The 21950-nt window shown below is 38.1% G+C and overlaps 1 protein-coding gene across 1 annotated transcript in view; it reads right to left on the minus strand.

Moving 5' to 3' along the window:
• Positions 1-20119, minus strand: part of LOC101327230 (uncharacterized) — a 63010-nt gene extending 42891 nt beyond the window's left edge. Inside the window, exons 1-2 of the mRNA XM_073798838.1 lie at positions 9787-20119; positions 513-701 (exon numbers count right to left, since the gene is read on the minus strand). Coding sequence (XP_073654939.1) covers positions 513-701; positions 9787-9908 — 311 coding nt within the window. The 5' untranslated portion in view covers positions 9909-20119. The remainder of the gene's footprint in view (positions 1-512; positions 702-9786) is intronic.
• Between the last annotated feature and the right edge of the window lie 1831 nt (positions 20120-21950).

Here is a 21950-nt window from a genome sequence, read left to right on the forward strand (position 1 = left end):
TCAATCTCACCATCTCTGTAAGATGTGTAGGTCAGATTATAGCAATCTCTACAGCTGAGAAAATTGAAGCCCAGTGAAGTGACGAGATTTGCCCAAGACAGAGTCAGAATACAGTCAAGCCTATTGGATGCTGGGGGTTGGGGTAAATAGGAGATACTGGTACAGCTGTCCCCCTTCCCCCGCCTCAACTCTTAGGACAGTATGTGTGGTGCATACAAATAGCACGTTGGTGGAAGGAAGGCAATGAAGTAGGACAATTCTTTAGTGAATTACACTTGGCTCACTTGGTTTTTATCTGAGGAAGGGGCTTTACAGTTTTTGTTGTATCCAAATCCTGAACAAAATTTATTTAGTTATCCTGACTTTTGTTCTAATTTAATTAAATGTTGATGAATATGGAAGAGAATATATCAGCTGTATGCATGATAAATGATATCCATTATTTCTTGAATCATTTAGTGATCTCACAAGCGATTTCCCATCATTCTCAGATGTATTTAGAAATTTCTTACCGGTGATCATTTGTATTCCTTGACTTCTTTTTACAGTAGTGGATAGTCTGGATTGTTACACCAACTAGTATAGCCAGTCCTATTCCAGGCAATGCTGCTACTAAAATCAGGTCCAGAGTATTCCAGAGCTGGTCACATTTGGTCCCCATGTACCAATAATTTCCCCACCGGCCTCTGAAATTTGGACATCTTGATAGAGATAATAAAAATAGAAAAAGCTCACAAATTAGAGAAATAAAAACAAATTGTTTCCCCTGAAAGAATCCAATCTTTCATTGTTACTAAACCATAAGTTTTCCCTTTAAGGCCCTCAAGAGATTTCTATTGTACTATTTTTCCACTTGAGCAAACATGCTAAAATGTACAGGTTTGAACACATTGAATTAGCATGCAGAAGGTGGTCAGGATTTCCCAACCATTGGCTAATGAAGATGTGGTACTTAGAAGTGAAAAAAAAGTCTCACCCAGAATGGCTGTCTCAACACTGCTTTTAAAACTATCCACATTTTGCCCATTGCTCATGCCTCTATTCACTCTGGCTACTTCAGTTCTATGACTGCTATGAAAAGAGTTTGAAGTGGCCTAATCTACTAGTTCTGTAACTGCAGCTGGGTGTTCCCTTGACCAACTCCTACAGTGATGAATGCAGGTTAACAGCCTGACTATGCCACTCGACAGCAAATACAAGAAGAAACATGAGAAGGTGAGAATAGACTGTCTGCCAGCAAAATCTGCCTGTTTCCATCTTTCCCATGACTCCAGATCTTCCTCCTCTATTTTAAAGAAATAAATGACTCATACATAAACTTCTTGTGTTTTTATAAAGCCTGACACTTTGCCAGATAACCTGAGTGTGGTTCTCTGGTGCCTAGATTGAACTGGCATAGCACACACCCACATAGAAATGTCTATGGGTTTGTGGAAAGGAAAAATGTGACTTCTCACCATCCTCAATTAGAGTGACTAATGGTGAGGTTAGTTCATGTAGTGTCTTTAGAGATTACTTCATTATCTCCTGTAGAATTTATAAAGGATTACCCAGTTTAACAGTGAATATCAGATCCTAAGTAAACTAAACCTGGTTTGTATTGTTCCAATACATTGGGTACTGTCATGGATGACATGAAGGGATTGATTAGATGATTACTATAATCTTTTATAGCTCTGATACTCTAGGCTTCTATAATAAAGTGCAGCTACCAGCTTCAAATAGGTAGTAATCTACTCAATGGGACATGGCTTCTAATATGTAATATAATGTAATTCATTTAAGCAAGTTAAAATATGTTTGAAAAATATGTCTTATAAACTCTCACGGATTTCTTCCTAGAAAAAAAGACTTTTTCAAGAGTGTATTTCTTGTTTAATTTAGGACTGAGTCACAAAAGGAATTATATATAAAACAGTAACAGTTCATTCATTTATTCAACAACATTTATTGGGTTCGTACCATGTACCAAGTACTGTGCCAGGCATTTGAGATAGACCAGTAAATAAAACAAAGATCCATGTTCTCAAGCATCTTAAAATGTAGGAAAGGAAGACAGACAACAAAAATAAGCATCATTAGTAAATTATCTAGAATGTTTAAAGGTGATAAGTGCTAAGGAATAAAGAAAAAGTAGAGCAGGGTAAGGGGGATTAGCAATTTGAGGGGGGCAGGATAGTAGGACAGGTTGCAGTGATATAATAGGTTAGTAAAGGGCAGGCCTTATTGAGAAGATAATATTTGAAGAAAGACTGAAGGAGGTGAGGGCGTTAGACACAGGTTTATTTGGGGAGAAGAGCATTCCAAGAAGCAGGAACAGCAAGTACAAAGGTTCTAAAGCAGGATGGAATGTGCCTACATGTCTGAGGATCACAGGAAAATCAGTGTGGCTGAAGCAGAGTAAGGGAGTAGGGTAGAAGATAAGGCCAAAGAAAGAAGGAGACCAGATCACAAAAGTCCTTATAGGTCATTGTAAGGACTTTAACTTTTATACTGAGTGAAATGAGGAATAGTTACAGGATTTTGAGGAGTGACATGATCTAGGTTGTTTTACAAGGATTGCTCTGTTTTCTACAGTATTGAAAAACAGACTATAGGGGACAAAGGTAGAAGCAGGGAGAAAGGTCACAAAGCTGTTCAGTAATCTAGGTAAGAGATGACCAGAGTAATTTAGACCAGAATGATAACAGTGGGGGTGAGGATAAAAGATGGTTGATTTCTGCTTATCTTTTTAAAGGTAGAACCAGCAGGATTTCCTGATAGACAAGGAGGAGAGTGTGCAAGAAAAAGAGGACTGAAGGATGACTTTAAGTTTTTTGGCATAAGCAAATGAAAGGATGGAGTTGTCATCAACTGAGATGGGAAAGACTGTGTAGAAAGAACATTTTGGGGTGGGAGTGATGGGAGTTGGGGAGTTCAGTTTTGTACTTGCTGATTTTGAAAGGAGTATTAGATATCCAAGTAGAAATGTTGAGTAGGCAGTTGTACCTCTATGTCTGGAGGTATGAATTTTCCCAGTTGGATGGTATTTAAAGACATGAGACTGGATGAGATCACCAAGGGAGGAGGTACAGATAAAGAAGATGAAGGACTAAGTCCTCGGACACTCCAACATTAAGTAGGTGGGGACAAGAGAAGAGATTAGCAAAAGTAATTCAGAAGTGGGCAGTGAAGCAGAAGAAAAAAATAAAAACAGGAGAGAGGGATATCCTGGAAGCTAAGTGAAAATTCAAGGAAGAGAGATTTATCAACTGTGTTAATTGCTGCTGTTAGGTAAAGTAAGATGAAGAATGAGACTTGACCATTGAGCTTAACATCATAGTGGCTAGGGAGAAGAAATGAACTGACTTTGCGGGAGCACATTTCTGAACCAGTTACTTTACGAGGAATTTTAAGTATTTTATCTTACTTAATTCTCATAGCAATCCTGGGAGGTACGTAATTTTTTTCTATCATAAATGGAAAATAAAGCCGTTATATAAAAATACACTTAAAATATAGTTTAGATTCTTTTTCCTCAGAAACCAGTAAGTATGTGAGAAATGTGAATATTGGTTGAGAGATACATTAACTGTTCCAAGTAAAAATAGTCAAACGCATAGAAGCAGAGAATAGAATAGTGGTTTTCAGGGGCTGGGGGTGGAAATAGGGAATTATTTCTCAATGGGTATGAAGTTTCAGTTGTGCATGATGAGTAAGTTCTAGAGTCTGTTGTACCACATAGTACATATAGTTTATAATACGGAATTGTGCACTTTAAAATATGTTAAGAGGATAGGGGATTGGAGACAAGGTGGTGGAGAAGAAGGACCTTGAGCTCACCTCCTCTCACAAACACACCAAAATCACAACTAACTGCTGAACAATCATCGATTAAAAAGATTGGAACCTACCAAAAAAGATATTCTGTTAATACATCCAAAGACATAAAGAAGACCACAACAAGATAGTAGGAAGGGTGCACTTGGGATATAATCAAATCCCATACCACCTGGGTGGGCAACTCACAAACTGGAGAATAATGATATTGCAGAAGTTCTTCCACAGGAGTGAGAGCTCTGAGCACCACATCAGGCTCCCCAGCTTAGGGGTCCAGCATCAGGAGGAACAGCCCCCAGAGCATTTAGCTTTGAAGGTTAGTGGGGCTTCATTGCAGGAGCTCCACAGGACTGGGGGAAACAAAGACTCCGCTCTTAGAGGGTGCACACAAGGTCTATCACACACTGAGACCCAGGCAAAAGCACTGACTTCATAGGAGCCTTGGCCTGACCTACCTGCTGGTCTTGGAGGGTCTCCTGGGGAGGTTAGGGGCAGCGGTGGCTCTCTCTGGGGTCATAAGAAGTGGTGGACATATCGAGGACTGTTCATCTATATGAACTCTTGCTGGGGGTTGACAGCAAGACCCTTGCTCGAGTCATTAGCACCAAGACCTGGCCCCACCTAACAGCTTGTAGGCTCCAGCTGGGACACCTCAGGCCAAACAACCAACAGGGTGGGAACAAAGACCCGCTTGTCAGCAGAGAGGCAGCCCAAAGACTTCCTCACCCCACAACTACCTCTAGACACTTCCCTTGACACAGCCCTGCCCACCAGAGGGTCAAGACCCAGATCCACCCACCAGGGGGCAGACACCAGAAGCAAGAAAACTGTCATATCAGAGCCTGTGGAACTGAGTCTGCAAACATGGGTCAGAACTTATCCTGGGACCAGCTGGTCCCTGACCCTTGGGTGACAAGAGGAGAGTGTACTGCTTGGACACATAGGACATCCCCTACAGAGGGCCAATTCTCCAAGATCGAGAAACGTAACTAACTTACTACATACATAAAAACACAAATAGAATTTATAAAAAATGAGACAGCAAAGGAATATGTTCCAGATGAAGGAACAAGATAAAACCCCAGAAGAACAACTAAGTGACATGGAGATAGGCAATGTACACAAGAAAGAGTTCAGAGTAATGATTGTAAAGATGATCCAAGAACTCAAGAAAAGAATGGATACACAGAGTGAGAAGTTACAAGATGTTTTTAAGAAAGAGTTAAAATATTTTAAGAGGATAGATCTCGTGTTGTGTTCTTATTAAACAAAGAAAAAAAAGGTGGGGTGGGGGGGAAGCAAGCAAGGAAGAAAGTAAAGATACCACAAAAGAACACAAGAAAATTTTTGGAGTTGATGGATATGTTTAGTGCCTTGGTTGTGATGATGATATCACTGGTGTATGCATACGGTCAAACTCATCCAGATATAAACATTAAATGTGTGCAATTTTTGTAGAGCAATTATATCTCAATAAAACAGCAATACCAAAAAAAGATTTGCATCCTGTTTAAATATACTGAGGTACTGATTCTCATTTTGATGAGTGATGGACATAGGGGGTCAGAGTTAATTTAATTTTTTTTTTTTTTTTTTTTTTGCGGTAGGCGGGCCTCTCACTGTTGTGGCCTCTCCCGTTGCGGAGCACAGGCTCCGGATGCGCAGGCTCAGCGGCCATGGCTCACGGGCCCAGCCACTCCGCGGCATGTGGGATCTTCCCGGACCAGGGCACGAACCCGTGTCCCCTGAATTGGCAGGCGGACTCTCAACCACTGTGCCACTGGGAAGACCATAATTGAATTTTTTAAAAATATAAAATGATCTTAAATAAGCTTTATTCTATTTGTATCAATGTAAAATGTAGTTCTTTTAAACAAAACATGACTGAAAAATTAAAAAGCGTGTATCAGGCATGTGTTCTTAATTTGGCCAATTTTCTTAAATTGTTTATCTTTAAACATATTTTAAATTTGGCTTTTGTTCATTCATTATTTGAATGAAATATTTGGAACATCTGTGCATGTACGTGTGTGTGTGACAGAGATCTGCCTGGAGGGGTGTGGGTGGTGGTGATGGTATGTATATCCTGACAATTTCAGCAATGCCATTAAAATGTTTTAAGAACTTAAAAATAATGATCATACCATTTAATTTGATATGTTCAATTATAATTTGTTAGTGCCTAACTCTTATTAACAATGTCAAAATAACTGACTCAAACTGTGTGGTGCTAATATATTTAGTAATAAAAATGATCCCTTGTCATTAGGTAGACATTCAAAGAACCTGACAGATACATATATACACAGGCACACCAAGTCCAGAGCAGTTATGCTCCACATTGAGATCTACCAGTAAAATAGGTTGAAGTAATTTGTTTGAATCAACTTGGTGGAGAAAAACTTTAAAATAGGCATAATGTCAATGTGATGTGGCAATTAACAATTGTAAAGACTTGTAAAAGAAATGAGGTACATAATTATAATAAGGATTAGGAAGACAGGTAAAAGGTAATTAGCTTTTAGCCAAAATTTTGATTACATGCTTCCAGAATTCCTCCAACTAAGAGTTTACAAATAACATTAAAATTGTCAGATGACTTATATATGTTTCTTCATTGCCGTATTACATTTACTTCCTACTCCTTGGATGTAATTTTGCAATCTGGTTTGTATTCTCATCTCAGTCTTGGAATATTCTCAAAGATTATAACCAACAACTCCTAAATGCTAAATCCAATGGATTTTTAAAATCACTTTTTATCTTTTTCAATATTTTTCCAATATTTTGCACTATTGAATTACTGATTCATTCAACAAACCCTTGCAGAACGTCTTCTATATGACAGGCATTGTGCTAGGTGCTGGAGATAAATAAAACTAAATTTTTGTTCTTGTGGTGCTTTCAAAAAGGAAACATACACCCTACATTCATAGGCAGAACACTCTATGACAAAAGGAACACAGCAAGATCCTTTTTGACCCACCTCCTAGAGAAATGGAAATAAAAACAAAAATAAACAAATGGGACCTAATGAAACTTAAAAGCTTTTGCACAGCAAAGGAAACCATAAACAAGACGAAAAGACAACCCCCAGAATGGGAGAAAATATTTGCAAGTGAAGCAACTGACAAAGGATTAATCTCCAAAATATACAAGTAGCTCATGCAGCTAAATATCAAAAAACAAAAAACCCAATTCAAAAATGGGCAGAAGACCTAAATAGACATTTCTCCAAAGAAGATATACAGATTGCCAACAAACACATGAAAGGATGCTCAACATCACTTATCATTAGAGAAGTGCAAATCAAAAGCACAATGAGGTTTCACCTCACACCGGTCAGAATGACCATCATCAAAAAATCTACAAACAGGGCTTCACTGGTGGTGCAGTGGTTGGGAGCCCGCCTGCCGATGCAGGGGACACGGGTTTTTTCCCCGGTCCGGGAGGACCCCACATGCCGTGGAGCAGCTGGGCCCATGAGCCATGGCCGCTGAGCCTGTACATCCGCAGAGTGTGCTCCGTAAAGGGAGAGGCCACAACAGTGAGAGGCCCGTGTACTGAAAATAAAAAAATCTACAAACAATAAATGCTGGAGAGGGTGTGGAGAAAAGGGAACCCTCTTACACTGTTGGTGGGAATGTAAATTGTTACAGCCACTAAGGAGAACCGTATGGAGGTTCCTTAAAAAACTACAAATAGAACTACCATATGACCCAGCAATCCCACTACTGGGCATATACCCTGAGAAAACCAAAATTCAAAAAGAGTCATGTACCAAAATGTTCATTGCAGCTCTATTTACAATAGCCCGGAGATGGAAACAACCTAAGTGCCCGTCATCGGATGAATGGATAAAGAAGATGTGGCACATATATACAATGGAATATTACTCAGCCATAAAAAGAAACGAAATTGAGCTATTTGTAATGAGGTGGATAGACCTAGAGTCTGTCATACAGAGTGAAGTAAGTCAGAAAGAAAAAGACAAATACCGTATGCTAACACATATATATGGAATTTAAGAAAAAAATGTCATGAAGAACCTAGGGGTAAAGCAGGAATAAAGACGCAGACCTCTTAGAGAACGGACTTGAGGTTATGGGGAGGGGGAAGGGTGAGCTGTGACAGGGCGAGAGAGAGTCATGGGCATATACACAGTAACAAACGCAGTAAGGTAGATAGCTAGTGGGAAGCAGCCGCATGGCACAGGGATATTGGCTCGGTGCTTTGTGACAGCCTGGAGGGGTGGGATGGGGAGGGTGGGAGGGAGGGAGAGGCAACAGGGAAGACATATGGGAACATATGTTTATGTATGACTGATTCACTTTGTTATAAAGCAGAAACTAACACACCATTGTAAAGCAATTATACCCCAATAAAGATGTTAAAAAAAAAAAAAAAAAAAAAAGAAGATGTGGCACATATATATATATATAATGGAATATTACTCAGTCATAAAAAGGAATGAAATTGAGTTATTTGTAGGGAGGTGGATGGACCTAGAGTCTGTCATACAGAGTGAAGTAAGTCAGAAAGAGAAAAACAAATACCATATGCTAACACATATATATGGAATCTTAAAAAAAAAAAAGGTTCTGATGAACCTAGGGGCAGGACAGGAATAAAGACACAGACGTAGAGAATGGACTTGAGGACATGGGAAGGGGGAAGGGTAAGCTGGGACAAAGCGAGAGAGTGGCATGGACATATATACATGACCAAATGTAAAATAGATAGCTAGTGGGAAGCAACCACATAGCACAGGGAGGTCAGCTGGGTGCTTTGTGATGACCTAGAGGGGTGGGATAGGGAGGGTGGGAGGGAGGCGCAAGAGGGAGGGGATATGGGGATATATGTGTACATATAGCTGATTCACTTTGTTATACAGCAGAAACTAACACAACAATGTAAAGCAATTATACTCCAATAAAGATGTTTTAAAAAAATAAAATAAAATTGAGAGGAAAGACACCCAGAAATTGCAGTAGAGTAGTTTAAGTGCTATGTTAGAAATATGATGGAGCTTACTCTTGAAGGTTAAGTAGGAATTCACCAGGGGAAGAAGAGCTGTGATGAGAGGAGGGAGGGTGAATGAACAGTAATAGGGAGAAGTTGTAGTATATGTCAACATCCAAAGGTGAGAGAGAAAATAGTGCACTTGAAGAACTGCAAATACTGTTATTCAGTATATCTAGAGCATGGTGTGCAAACTAGTCACATTTCTCCAAACACAAAATTCTCTCAAACCTCAGGTCCCTTTGCCTACCCCTGGTTTTCTTACTATCAGTTTAAGAGGCAGGGACCCAGGAAAACCTTTCACTATTGCCCCGTCCCCACCTATCCTCTCTTTCTCTCACTTATGAATGCTTTCTTATTCTTGTGTTATGTTTTTTCCTAGGTCTCCTTCTATTTTTTGCTCAAATACTCTCATATTTTTGATTAGAGCAAAGTAGAAAATCTGCCTAAATTCATATCAAAGAATACACACTTTTATAAAAAGCAAACCTGGAAACAAAGGAGGGAACCACAGTACATTTAAGATATTTCTTGATTTACAAAAAAACTTTATTTACACATAACATGTCAGGATTATTGCTATTGCATAACATGAGGCACACCTTAAGTTCTTCTTCTTTAGAACAGCAAAATAGTTTATTCATGAGTATATATAACTAATCTATTAAAAGTCTGTCTGAGGAAAGCTCTTTTGAATGATGCTAATCTCTTAAAGTTAATAAAATTGTCTCAGTTAATCTTTTAAATTTTATTATATTGTTTTTAGAACAGTAGATTAAACTGTTTTAGGGAATCTACAATAACTGTGTTATATGTGTAGGGGTTACTTCTGATTAAAATATTTTAAAAGAAGTGTTGCATTGTTGAATATAACAAACAAAAACAAAGTGCATTATTACTTACAGTATATTGTACTTTGCTTTTACAACACACATAACCACTTACTTGCAAAAAGGCTCTCCATCTTTGCATGCACAAACAATATTCTCTGGACAGAAATGTATTATATTCCCTGGACAATCATCAAAGTCAGTCACAGATGTACAATTGGCTGTAAATAACAACATTCAAAAATCCCTCAACAATATAGAACAAATGTTTCAAACTTAGCTAATACACATGTGAAAAGTTCTACATGTTAGAAAAACTACATGTTAAAGAATCTTAAAACATAAAAATGAAAATAACTTTGTTGTACTTTGAAAATGTTCAAATACCATACTTTCAAGTACCAGTCTCCAAAAATCAAGATGAACAACACAAGTGATTTCATTCTGTTATTTTGTACCTGATGGATTTTTACAACATGGCTTTAAAAACAGTCACTACACGCCATTATAGCTTAAAGGCTATCTAACATTTGAAATAAAGTTCTTTTGTACTAAATTTGAGAATCATCTCTGGCTAAGGGAAGACATAACAATATATCCAAAGATAGGATCAACATACATCCTGGTTTGCAAGGACAGTTTCAGTTTATGCCTTTTGTCCTGGAATAAATATTAATACTTCTCTCTTCACTTTCAAAGTGTTCTGGTTGAGACAGGTAGATTAGTTACCCTACTAGTAGGTCACTGGGGGTGGCAGACACCTCAGCCCCAATCCTTGATGATTTTCTGATATTTCTAAGGTTACCCTGGAGAGTCATTCTGTCAATGATATGGCTGCAGTACCCCTTCCAGAAATCTGGACTCAGAAAAGGTTTTCTAGAGTCTGAAAATCAGTGAGTAGGAACATTTATCTGGAGTCACAGGACCTATAAACATGCACAGAAACTGTAATTTCAAGAAAGGGAAAACTATTTTGACCCTCCACCAGCCTAAACACAAAGAAGAGATTCTATAAGCATGAGACTTCAGATTGCCCAAGTCCCAAGGTTAGAGGTGACAGGAAAGAAGGGAAAACAGCTCCAATAAGATCAGGTCTATAGAATCCAAAAGAAAACTGTTTGCCCTTTGGAGAGCATATTTTTTCCTAATGTAAAATATGACACATTGATTTTGCTACATAAACATATTTTTTTAAATAAATGAAAGGGTGACATCAGAAAAATACAGTACTTTAAAACAGTTTCTTCGAATCTGGAAACCATTTCAATTGACCAAAATGCACAACTGACCATCTAAGTACCAACTAACATTGCAAAACTCCCTCACCAGAATTAGTGAGTCAAATGGTACTGCTTGGAGAAATTTCAACAGGCAATATTTTGAAAAAGAATTGTACTTCTGGTCTCAGCAAAGATGTTAGGCCATTTTACAGACCAATATGATTATATAATTTATTTCTTTGGATATCTCTTTCCTTTTATAGGGATTCACATGGTTTATATTATGTCAAGTAAGTACCTGTTTGTATTGGACATGTTAACAGAGCGAAATTTTTCTGAAAAATAAAGTATAACCTTATATATTCTAAGAAACAAAGTGTTAAATATAAATAGCCTAAAACAATCACTAATATTGATGCAAGTAAACATTTTAGTTGGTAGTCCATAGAATTTTTCATATTTATCTTAGATACCAGAGACAAACATGTCAGCTTCAAGATAAAACAATTATTTATCCCTTCTAAGAATAAATATCTTTTAAAAGAACCAGATACTTTCAGGTTTGTGAATTTTTAACAATAGAACCTTTGCTTAGAGTTCTGTTTAGTCCCTTAGGCTACCTACTGCAGCCTTGATTCCTCCTCTGATTAATATCTAATGAATTCTTTACATCTTCAACCTATGGAAATAAAGCAATTAAAAAATTTCTTACGTTGTGCACAATGTACAGTCAGAACAGCAGGAAATGAAGAAAATTCGAGTCAATATAAACATGCAATCCACCATCGTGAGAGTAAGACAGAAATACAAACAGTCCTCACAGCAGCACTTGGCTACTGCAATTATGAGAAAAGATCAGCAAACAGAGACTGTGAGTGGTTAATATAGGAGATAAGTGAGCATGGATTTTGAACTTTCTCCTCCACCCTGTGTAAATTACTAGATAACTTTTTCATTGTACACTTGTTGGTTCCTCACATCTATAGTTCCTATATATAGAACACACATGACTTGTTTGTGAGTTGTATACTGCTTGTGTTTAGTCACAGGAATTTGTTACTTGTAAAAGTTATTTGTTCATCTTTGTACTAGGTTTCATCATGTTTTATTATTTGCCAAAAAATCCCCCACATCTTATGCATGAAATATACTGCTATGAATGCAGTTTTCAACCCTGTGCAAATCAGAGATCTCTGACCTTATAGCCACCAGGACTGCTAAACAATGATCTGAGGATATCATTGAGCATCATTGGCAAGGAGAAGAGATGAAGAAAAAGTAAGGAAAAAAAAGCAAGTGGAAAAAGACAGAAAGAGTGAAACAGAGGTAAGGAGAGTTGCCAGGAAGAGAAAATAAGGAGGAGACAGGGAAGGAAGTATTAGGCAGGGCAACAGACACAGATGTAATCCAGCTGGGACACCAGGCTTTCGTTAAGATCCATTCTCTCTCACTCTCTCTCTCTCCCTCTGTCTTTCTTTCTCTCTCCCTCAAGTCTACATTTGCCAGGATGTCACTTCACATTCTGCTAATATTCCCTACCATATATTTTCCATTTAGGTCATTTTGATAAGTTGTTAACCTTCTACCCACTGTGTATCTCAAATTCTACTACTTCCCTTACTTATTGGCAAATATATTTTATGTACTATTTCCTGCTTGGAATATGTGCATTTTGTACTTTATTCTCCACTCCTTCTTCCTGGAAACCAATAAAATGGAAGTTTCATGAGAATGAGAATTCCAGGGTGATTCATGCCACCTGTTAATGCAAATAATTTTTTATCTACCTGGCCACCTTGACCTACTATAATTTATTTGTTTCCAGTAACTATATCTCATTTGAAAAATAATCTCCTTGTTTTAGAATACTTAGAGCAGTAAAATAGGTACTTCATGGTATTAGTACAATATTATGAGACTATATATACCAATCTTTGAAAAATGAGAATTTTTAATTTATTTCTATTATCATGAGAACCAAGTCCTTATTTGAGTGTTTAGTAAGAAATAAGATACAAAGGGTTATGAACCACAGAGGGTAGTAGAATCTAACTCTATGTAACCTCTATCAGAATTCCCTTCACAAAATTACACTGGCCTTTGAGATGAATCTCAGCTTCTCTTGGTTCAGAATTTATAGATTACTATTGCCCCTAAAGTGCTCTGCTTAGACATTCTGGTGACAGGTAACTCAGACGCTCTGGAAGCAGCCAGCTCTGTCAGAAGTATTAGTCCTATTAAACCAAAGTCTACTCTTCTGAAACTTCCAGTCAATACGGAGCAAATTCACCATGGACCACTGAAAGACCTGTCATATGGTGAGACTTCAGAAGCACAGTGGCAGACAAGTTGTGGGAAGAGAATATTTCAGCTAACTTATTTACTACGGGTGTAGTTAATGTCCCCCTTCTTCATCTCTATCCTTTCTAAGACATTAAGATTTTTTTGTACTGAAAGGAATAATGAGTGACAGTAACACTTTTAATGATAATGATAACAACTCATACGTTGGTTCTCAACTTCTCTTACCTACTTAAGGACTCTGCTCAGCAATGCTTCCCTCTCTCTTCTGCATTAGAATTTTTGGTTCTCCATTGTATCATTCCCATCAATAAACGTGCTCTCATGCCAAGCATCTCAAAAACAAACAAAAATCCCTTGACCTTACATCTTCCTCCAGGTATGTTCCTTTACTCCCATTAACAGCAAAATTCCTCAAAGGAGATGTCTAGACTTGTTATCTCCAATTTTTCTTCCACTTTGTCTTGAACCCACTTCAGTCAAACTTTCTTCTCACTATTCCACTAAAACTTCTCCTAGCATGCTCACCAGTGATTACCATGATGCTAAATACAATGGCCAATTCTCAACTTACATGACTTATCTTGGTGACCATGTGTTCCAGTTTGCCCAGGATAGTCATGGTTTTAGCCGGTTCTACCCACATGATTATTAATACTGTTATCTGTCACTCTCATAAGTGTCCCATTTTGATCACCCCACCATACCTATTTGACACAGTTGCTTACTCTTTATTTCTTGAAAAACTTTCTTTACTTGGGTTCCAGGACATCCCTCTCTTTTGCTTTTCTTCTTAGTTTTCTGGCCATTCCTTCGGAGTTGTCTCTGTTGGCTTGTTAATTTCTTAACCCAGGTCTATAGCTAAACCTCTTCTCTTTTCTATCTCACTTCATAGGAGATATCATCTCACCCCAGGCAAATGACTCCTGCATTTCTATCTCTACCCCAAACCACTCAGAACTCCAGACTCAAATATCCAACAACCTACCTGACATTTCCACTTTGTTGTGTAATAGGTGTCTCAAACTTATTTCCAAAAGCCCCTTCTGATCTTTCCCCTTAAACCAACCCCTCAAAGTCTTACAATAGACTAAGATTGTACAAACTCTAACCATATATCCTTCTAATTGCTTCCTTATTTACTGAGCTTCAAACTACTACACTGGCCTCCTTACTGTTATTCCAAAATGTTAGGCACTCTCCTTCTCTGGGAGTATGTACTTTTTCCCTCAGCCTGGAATGCTCCAACTCCAAATATCCAAAAATTTCATTCTTTCAAGTTTCTGCTAAATGTCAACTTTTAAGTGAGGCCTTCCCTGGCCACCCTAATTTAATTTTGCATCACCTCCACAACACCAGCTCTTCCAAATTTCCTTCCCTGTTTTATGTTTTTTCATAACAGTTATAACCATCTGACATTCTATACATTTTGCTAGCTGATTATTTCTGTCTCCCTCAATTAAAAGGTAAGATTTATGAAGGCAAGGATGATATTTAAGCAGAGACTTAAAGGAATTAATGGAGGAGTCACGTGGTTTTCTACCTGAAGGGCATTCTGGGCAAAGGGAACAGGATGACATCATGTTACCGAACCAAACTTGGGTTCACTTGCTTGCGTGCAGTAAAGCCAATCTACTGACATCGGGTTGTGGTGAAGGAAAGTGCAGTATTTATTGCAGGGTGCCAAGCAAGGAGTCTAGGGCAGCTAGTGCTTAAAAGACCCAAACTTTCTGAAGGTTTTCAGGGAAAGGTTTATAAAGACAGGGTGAGGGAGTGGGGTTGTGGGGTGTGTGATGGGCTCATGGACAGTCTTCTGATAGGTTGGTGGTGAGGTAATCAGGAGTCAACATCATCAACCTTCTGGTTCCAACCGGTCTGGGGCAGCATACGGTTAACTTCTTCTACCTGGTGGGGCTTTCAGTATCTGCAAAACAGCTCAAAAGACATGGCTCAGAATACTATCTATAGTAGGGGTCCCCAACCCGCGGGCCACGGCCTGTTAGGAACCAGGCCACACAGCAGGAGGTGAGCAGCAGGTGAGCAAGCAAAGTTTCATCTGCTGCTCCCCATCTCTCCCCATCACTCGCATTACCGCCTGAACCATATCCCACATCCCCATCCATGGAAAAACTGTCTTCCACGGAACTGGTCCCTGGTGCCTAAAAGGTTGAGGAGCACTGATCTATAGCCCTTGAGGAGGAACTAAATATCCTTGACTTTGTTTAATGGCTAAACTATTATTATTTTGTCTTGCTTGACTGTTTTCCTTTCTTTCTGCATTTTCTCACTTCTCTGATTAAATGTACTCTTTGGAACTCGAGGAAGCTTAGGAGGCTACAGTTTTTCTACAGACAAGAGGCAGGTGGAGGACATGGAGGGGTACTGTTCTGAGAAGGCTCCATCGGGTCCTGCTCGGTTACAATTATATGACTTAAGTTTTTAAAAGCATCACATTGGCTACTGATAAAATACTTTAAGGGTAAAGGGTAGAAGCAGGGGGACAGTAGAAAGCTATCATGGCCTTCTGGTTTCAGCTCCCATACATGAAGAGCTTGTAAGTCGTCACTCCCATCCTTACAGCAAGGAAAAGGCTGAACAAACTGAAGATCAGTGATTTTCGTAGACCCATCAGAGAATTGAGGTCACAGGCCAAGTCATTGCCCCCAAAACTAGAGTGACAGGTGAACATAGAAAATAAAAGTCCAGATTGTCTTATCTGGAATAGAAGCCACTGGAGCCAGTAACTGGTAGAAACACTTAAATGCTAATTGAAGAATTGCTGGAGGCTGAGCATCGACCAGCTGGAGAGTTAAAAAACTCCTGGGGCCCGGTCTAGGGGGTGGGCACACTTTCATTAATTTTAACTCCAGGAGTCCCACCAGATTCTCATGGTGAAGATCAGATGAAAATTTCTCATATTTTGGGCAGGTGGAGGGGAAAAGTAACCACACTGAAATATGACCAGAGGAAAATAACCACTTTGAAATGTCCATAGAGTTCTTTTCTCTGTAACAAAGCCCTGCCCTCAAGGGAAACTACTTTACCAGAGCCTTATCTGACTTAAGGGAAGGGCATTTAGGCAACTCCAGCCCACTATAGTTTTCCTTTTTCAGATACAAGAGGTGAAAAAAAACTAAGAAATACTTCTGAAAGTCACAGCCCAAGGACTCAGGTCCACTAACAAAATGAGATCTAATCACGAGACTGTAGAATGCTTCCCCTCCCCAATACCTTACTGCCACATCAACAGGGTTGCAGTATAATAACAGTGGATTACAACTGAGAGAGCTACAAGTCACAGACTTTATTTAAGGAGTCTCTAGGAAAATCCAAAGACAATAGGAGGCAAAAACAAGGACAGTAGAGGACATTTTAGCCACTGACACCACAACTATAGCAAACAGTAAGCACAGCCTAACTCCAGCTAAACATAATACCTCACACTAAATGTCGACCTACATTAGCTCCTTCTACCTCATACATTATATCCATTTTTCAAAAAAAAAAATTTAGCATGCTAAAAAACATGCTAGAAAGCAGGGAAAAGAAAGTCTGAAAAGCAAACCAAACCAAGTATCAGAACCAGACTCAGATATGGCAGAGATTTCAGAATTATCAAATTGGAGATTTAAAATTATCATGATTCATATGCTAAACCTTCTAATGGAAAAAGTGGACAGCATGGAGGAATAGATGGGTAAGGTAAGCAGAAAAATAGATGCTGTAAGACAGTGTCAAATGAAATGCTGCAAAGCAAAACACTGTAACAGAAATGAAAGACACGTTTAATGGGCTTATTATTAGACTGGACATGGCTGGGGAAAGAATCTGAGCTAGAAAATATGTCAATAGAGAAAGAGAGAGAGGGAGAGACCTCCATCAAGCTCATTGCCCCTTCAGTTATCACTATTTCTTTCTTCATAGTACACCTAGTTGGAAGAGTCACACTCATTCATTGCTTCTACTCCTTCACTTCTTATCCATTCCTCAGCCTATTGCAGTTTGATTCCACTTCCTTCATTTTACTGAAATCGAAACTGTACTCAATAAGTTTATATACAACCTAATTGTTGGTAAATCCAGTGGGTACTTTACAATCTTTATCTCCTGTGAACATTTACAGCATCTGACACTGGTGACCACTCCCTTCTGGAAACTCTCTGCTCCCTTGGCCTCTGTGACGTCACTATCTTTCTGACTTTCCCCATACCTTTATGGCAATTCTTTTCAATCTTCTTCAGGTGCTTCTCTTCTTCCATTTAGTTTATATACATTGGTACTCCTTAGGACTCTATCATTGGGGTTTTAATCTTCTCACCTTCTATACTGTTTATTGAGTAACCTCGCTGTGATTGTGTCCTCAAATACCATGTCTTTGAAAGTAGGTCTAAATCTATCTCCAGCCCAGATGTTGAACTGCTAACTGAATATCTTTGCTTGGAAATTTCAAAGATAACTCAAGTTTGATTATGGCTGAACCCATAATTTTGCTTCCTTGCCTGCTCCTTTCCCTTCCTATTTGCCATGTTTCATTAAACTGTACTCTTATCCATCTACTCACTAAAGCCCCAAACTAGGGATGTTCCTATGACCTACCATCTCCCTCATCCTCACATGTAGTCAGTCACCAAGTCTTCTCACTTCTGTCTTCTAAAGAATTCTTGAATGTGTCCCTTTCCCCCCATCTCCACAGCTTTACTTCAGAACCTCATTTTTTTTCCTGAAATCTAGATTAAAGTAACAAACTCTCAACTGGTTTTGGCTCTTTCCTCTTTTCATTAGATTTATCTCTAAAACACAAAACTTGTCACTGTTTTGCTTAAGTTTCTTCGATGGCTTTCAGTCACTTCTGGATAAAGCCAAACTCCTTAGCAAAGTCATACCAAGTTCTTTCAAGATCTGGCTCCCCCGATCTCTTCAACTTCATGTATTGCTACTCCTCCTTCCCTCACACTCTAATCATTGAACAAGTTGCAGATTTCTGGAATCTTTCTTGCTTTTTGTTATCTCCAGACTTTCATAAAGGCTTCTTTTACTACCTGGAATACACCCCCTCTCCTTTAATATGAATAACCCCTATTTCTCAACTGTAACTTAGCTCAGAATGTCACTTCCTCCAAAAAGCCTTACTTGACCCTTCAGTTTGAAACAGATGTTCTTTTCATCTGCTCCTTTGCCAGCCTCTGCATATCTCTAGCACAGCACTTACACCGACTTTTTATCTATCTATCTATCATCTATCTATCTCTCCAAGAATACTGAAAACTTTGAGAGCAGAGATTTATCTTATTCATCTTTGCCTCCTCAGAGCCTAATGTAATATCTGTCTGACATAAAGTAGATGATCAATAAAGTTTTATGAATAAATGCTTAACTGAATGAATGCTTTTCCCCTTTATTCAATCTAATCTCCAAATTTCTACATTCTCCTTCACTCATTTCTTCCCTTTCTTATAAGCCAAACATTTCTCTTTTTTGATTTAATGTCTTAAAGACTTCTGTCTTGAAGTGTTCCACTGGGAGAAAACTTTGTGTGTTTGTGTGTGTGTGTATATACATATACACATATATATTCAAAGTACTTTTATGTTGTTATTACTGAAACAGAATACTCATTCATTAGAGTTCATATACTTTTTGAGTTTTAATTCTGAGCACGGAAGAAATATTTGCTCCCGGTACAAGCTTATTTTATTTACTTCAAGAGCTCCCTAAAATATCTATTTCTTCAGTTTATTTTTGTGTAATGCAAGGAGATTAATTTACTCTTTTCCATATAAGGTAATATACATACAGCATTTGCTTCATCATCATTTATAATTATAGAAAACAGGAGGAATTAAAATAATTTATTCATGCAAAAGAGTTATGTAACTACTAAATGGCAATGCAAGACAATGATATAAAATGGCATGGGTTGAAAAAATTCAGTAACAATTCAGTTTTTTTTGTTTGTTTGTTTTTTAGTATCAGTTTTTCTGTTATTTGCCAACAGGATATGGAGGAAATTAAGATCATTAGATCACAAAATGTTAAAACTGTAAGCTGCTTTGTTTTACAAATGGTGAGAATGAGGTTCAGGGAAGTTAATGCCTTCAATCTAATCCCACAGTTTAGATTAGGGGCTAATGTGAACTAACATTTCTGTTTTCAGACCTGATACTATGAATAATAATAATAAAACCTACAGTTGTATAGTGCTTTAAAGTTTTTTTTTTTTTTTTTGGCGGTACGCGGACCTCTCACTGTTGTGGCCTCTCCCGTTGCAGAGCACAGGCTCCAGATGCGCAGGCTCAGGGGCCATGGCTCACGGGCCCAGCCGCTCCGCAGCATGTGGGATCTTCCCGGACCGGGGCATGAACCCGTTTCCCTTGCATCGGCAGGCGGACTCTCAACCACTGCGCCACCAGGGAAGCCCTGCTTTAAAGTTTAAAAAGTACTTTCAGATGCATTATCCTCTTTGATCCTCAAAACCATCTTTGAGGTAAGGCAAATATTATCCCCAATTTATAGATGAGAAAGCAGGTGGTGGTGGAGGAAGGGCTTAAAGAGATTAAATAACCTCTCAAATTTATATAACTAGTAAAGATGTAGAGCTGGGACTAGGATTCAAGTCCTTTAGCTCTAAATCACACAATAAATCACAATAAACTAAATAGGAATCTGAATCAGCAAGTTAGTAACAAAAATTAATTCGCTTTTTAATTTAATTTTATCTTCTCCTTTTGGTAAAATACCTCACTAAAGAATTATAAAATGTCAGACTTTGAGGAAGCTGAGTTGATAAATTAAAATACTCCCTGAGTCCGTTTTCCAAAGTTTCACAGTAATTTTGAACCTTGATTCATGAGTCATTTTAACTATGGTGAATACTTTCCTATAATGGTATATATCAGCTTAAAATAATCAGCAGGGTGAAATTTGTAATGAGAGAAATAAAGGTCATCATTGGATATTTCAACCTCTGGAGGTTTGCTCAAGTCTTGGGCAACTTATTAGGTACCTAGCCCTGTCCTAGGCCCTGAAGAGATTTTTTAGACCAGGAGCAACACAGGATTACAATGACTGAAGCATACTTAAATCGCTTAAACTACATCATGGGTCAAGCAATTCTTTCCCTTCAGAGTTCACTAAGAACCTTGAGCAGGCAGTTCACAATTTTTGAAAAAAATCACACATACAAATTTAAGGCATTGCTCAGCAATGGATCACATATTCGGTGAGGTCTTCAATGGAATAATTCAAGAATGAATTGACTGGAATGTGGAAGGACAGTTTTAGTATTGCAAGTTTCACAGCATTGATACATTGCAAAGAAAACTTACAGTTTGCTAGTAAAAAGACTTGAAAAGTACTTGAGCATTCAAACACGGTTTTGGGTTTTTTTTCCTACAAGATATATAGATATAGATATAGATATAGATAGATATAGATATACATATGGTTTTTCATCTGAAATCTGTACATTGCCTGTTATGTTACTGTAGATGTTTGGTTAAGCAAATTCCTATGGGCTCATTACAGATTGACTTTGAGATAAGTTCTCAAGTGTGCAGACTTCAGAAATGTTATCTACCATTTACATAAGCCAGTGGGCAATTCTCCATTCTTTTTTCTCTTCCTACACACAGGCACACAAACTTTCCTGTTTTTCTACCTTCAAATGGAAGGAAGAAAAATCATGCTTCAGATTAATGCAATACAGGGGTCTTTTTGCTTTTGCCTTCATTTTTGCCTGGCCAACTCTTAATCAGTTTCTTCCCAAGGAAGATACCTACTTTTCCACGTTAAAAGAAAACCCAACAAATTATTGGGTTACCCTGTGCTGCTCTCTCATAGCACCCTTTGATTCTTCTTCACAGTATGTATCACACCTTTTTCTCTAGGCAGATAGATATAATTTAATGTCTGTGTCCCCCAGGGACCATGCTGGCTTTGTGCACCAGTGTATTCCCAGTGCATAAAGTGATGTCTGCCACATAGGTGCTCAGTACATATTTGTTTAATGAACAAAGTGGAGAAGAAAGTTGGCATTTATTGAACACCTGGTCCTATGCTAGACACTTTCACATAACTCACATTTATTCTTTATAACAGTTTTGTGAGGAAGGTACTATTAGCACATTTATAAGAGGATGAAAGTCAGAGAGACTAAACAATTTTTCTAACATCACAGCATTATTAACTGGCAGTGTCAGGATTCAAACTGAGGATCCTCTGACTTGAAAGCTAGTGCTCTCACTCTACCATATTGCTTCTTTTTTTATTTTAAATTGAGATGTAATTGACATACAACATTGTGTAAATTATATATCACAACATGATCACTACAGGAGTGTTAGCTAACACCTCTATCATGTCACATAATTATCCTTTCATTTTTTTGTTGAGAACAGTTAAGATCTAGTCTCTTAGCAACTTTAAAATTTATAATAGAGTTTTGTTGTCTATAATCACTATGCTGTGCATTAGATTTCCAGAACTTATTTACCTATTAGTTGCAAGTTTGTACCCTTAAACAACATCTCCCCAGGTCCCCCATCTCCAAGCCTTTACTACATTGCTTCAGTGTCTGTCTAGTGTGACTTCTCCATTGACTCAGTGACGTAAAGGATGTACTAGCAAGCCATATTTAAAAGAAACAGAAGGAAGGAATAAGGTAAATATTTGAAGCTAAATACTTTCACTTTCATTCCCAAATATCTAAATATCACAGAGAAAGTTGGATTACAAACAACTATCCAAATACATTTTTGTA

This window comes from Tursiops truncatus, chromosome X (assembly GCF_011762595.2).
Source record: "Tursiops truncatus isolate mTurTru1 chromosome X, mTurTru1.mat.Y, whole genome shotgun sequence".
Classification (NCBI taxonomy): Eukaryota; Metazoa; Chordata; class Mammalia; order Artiodactyla; family Delphinidae; genus Tursiops; species Tursiops truncatus.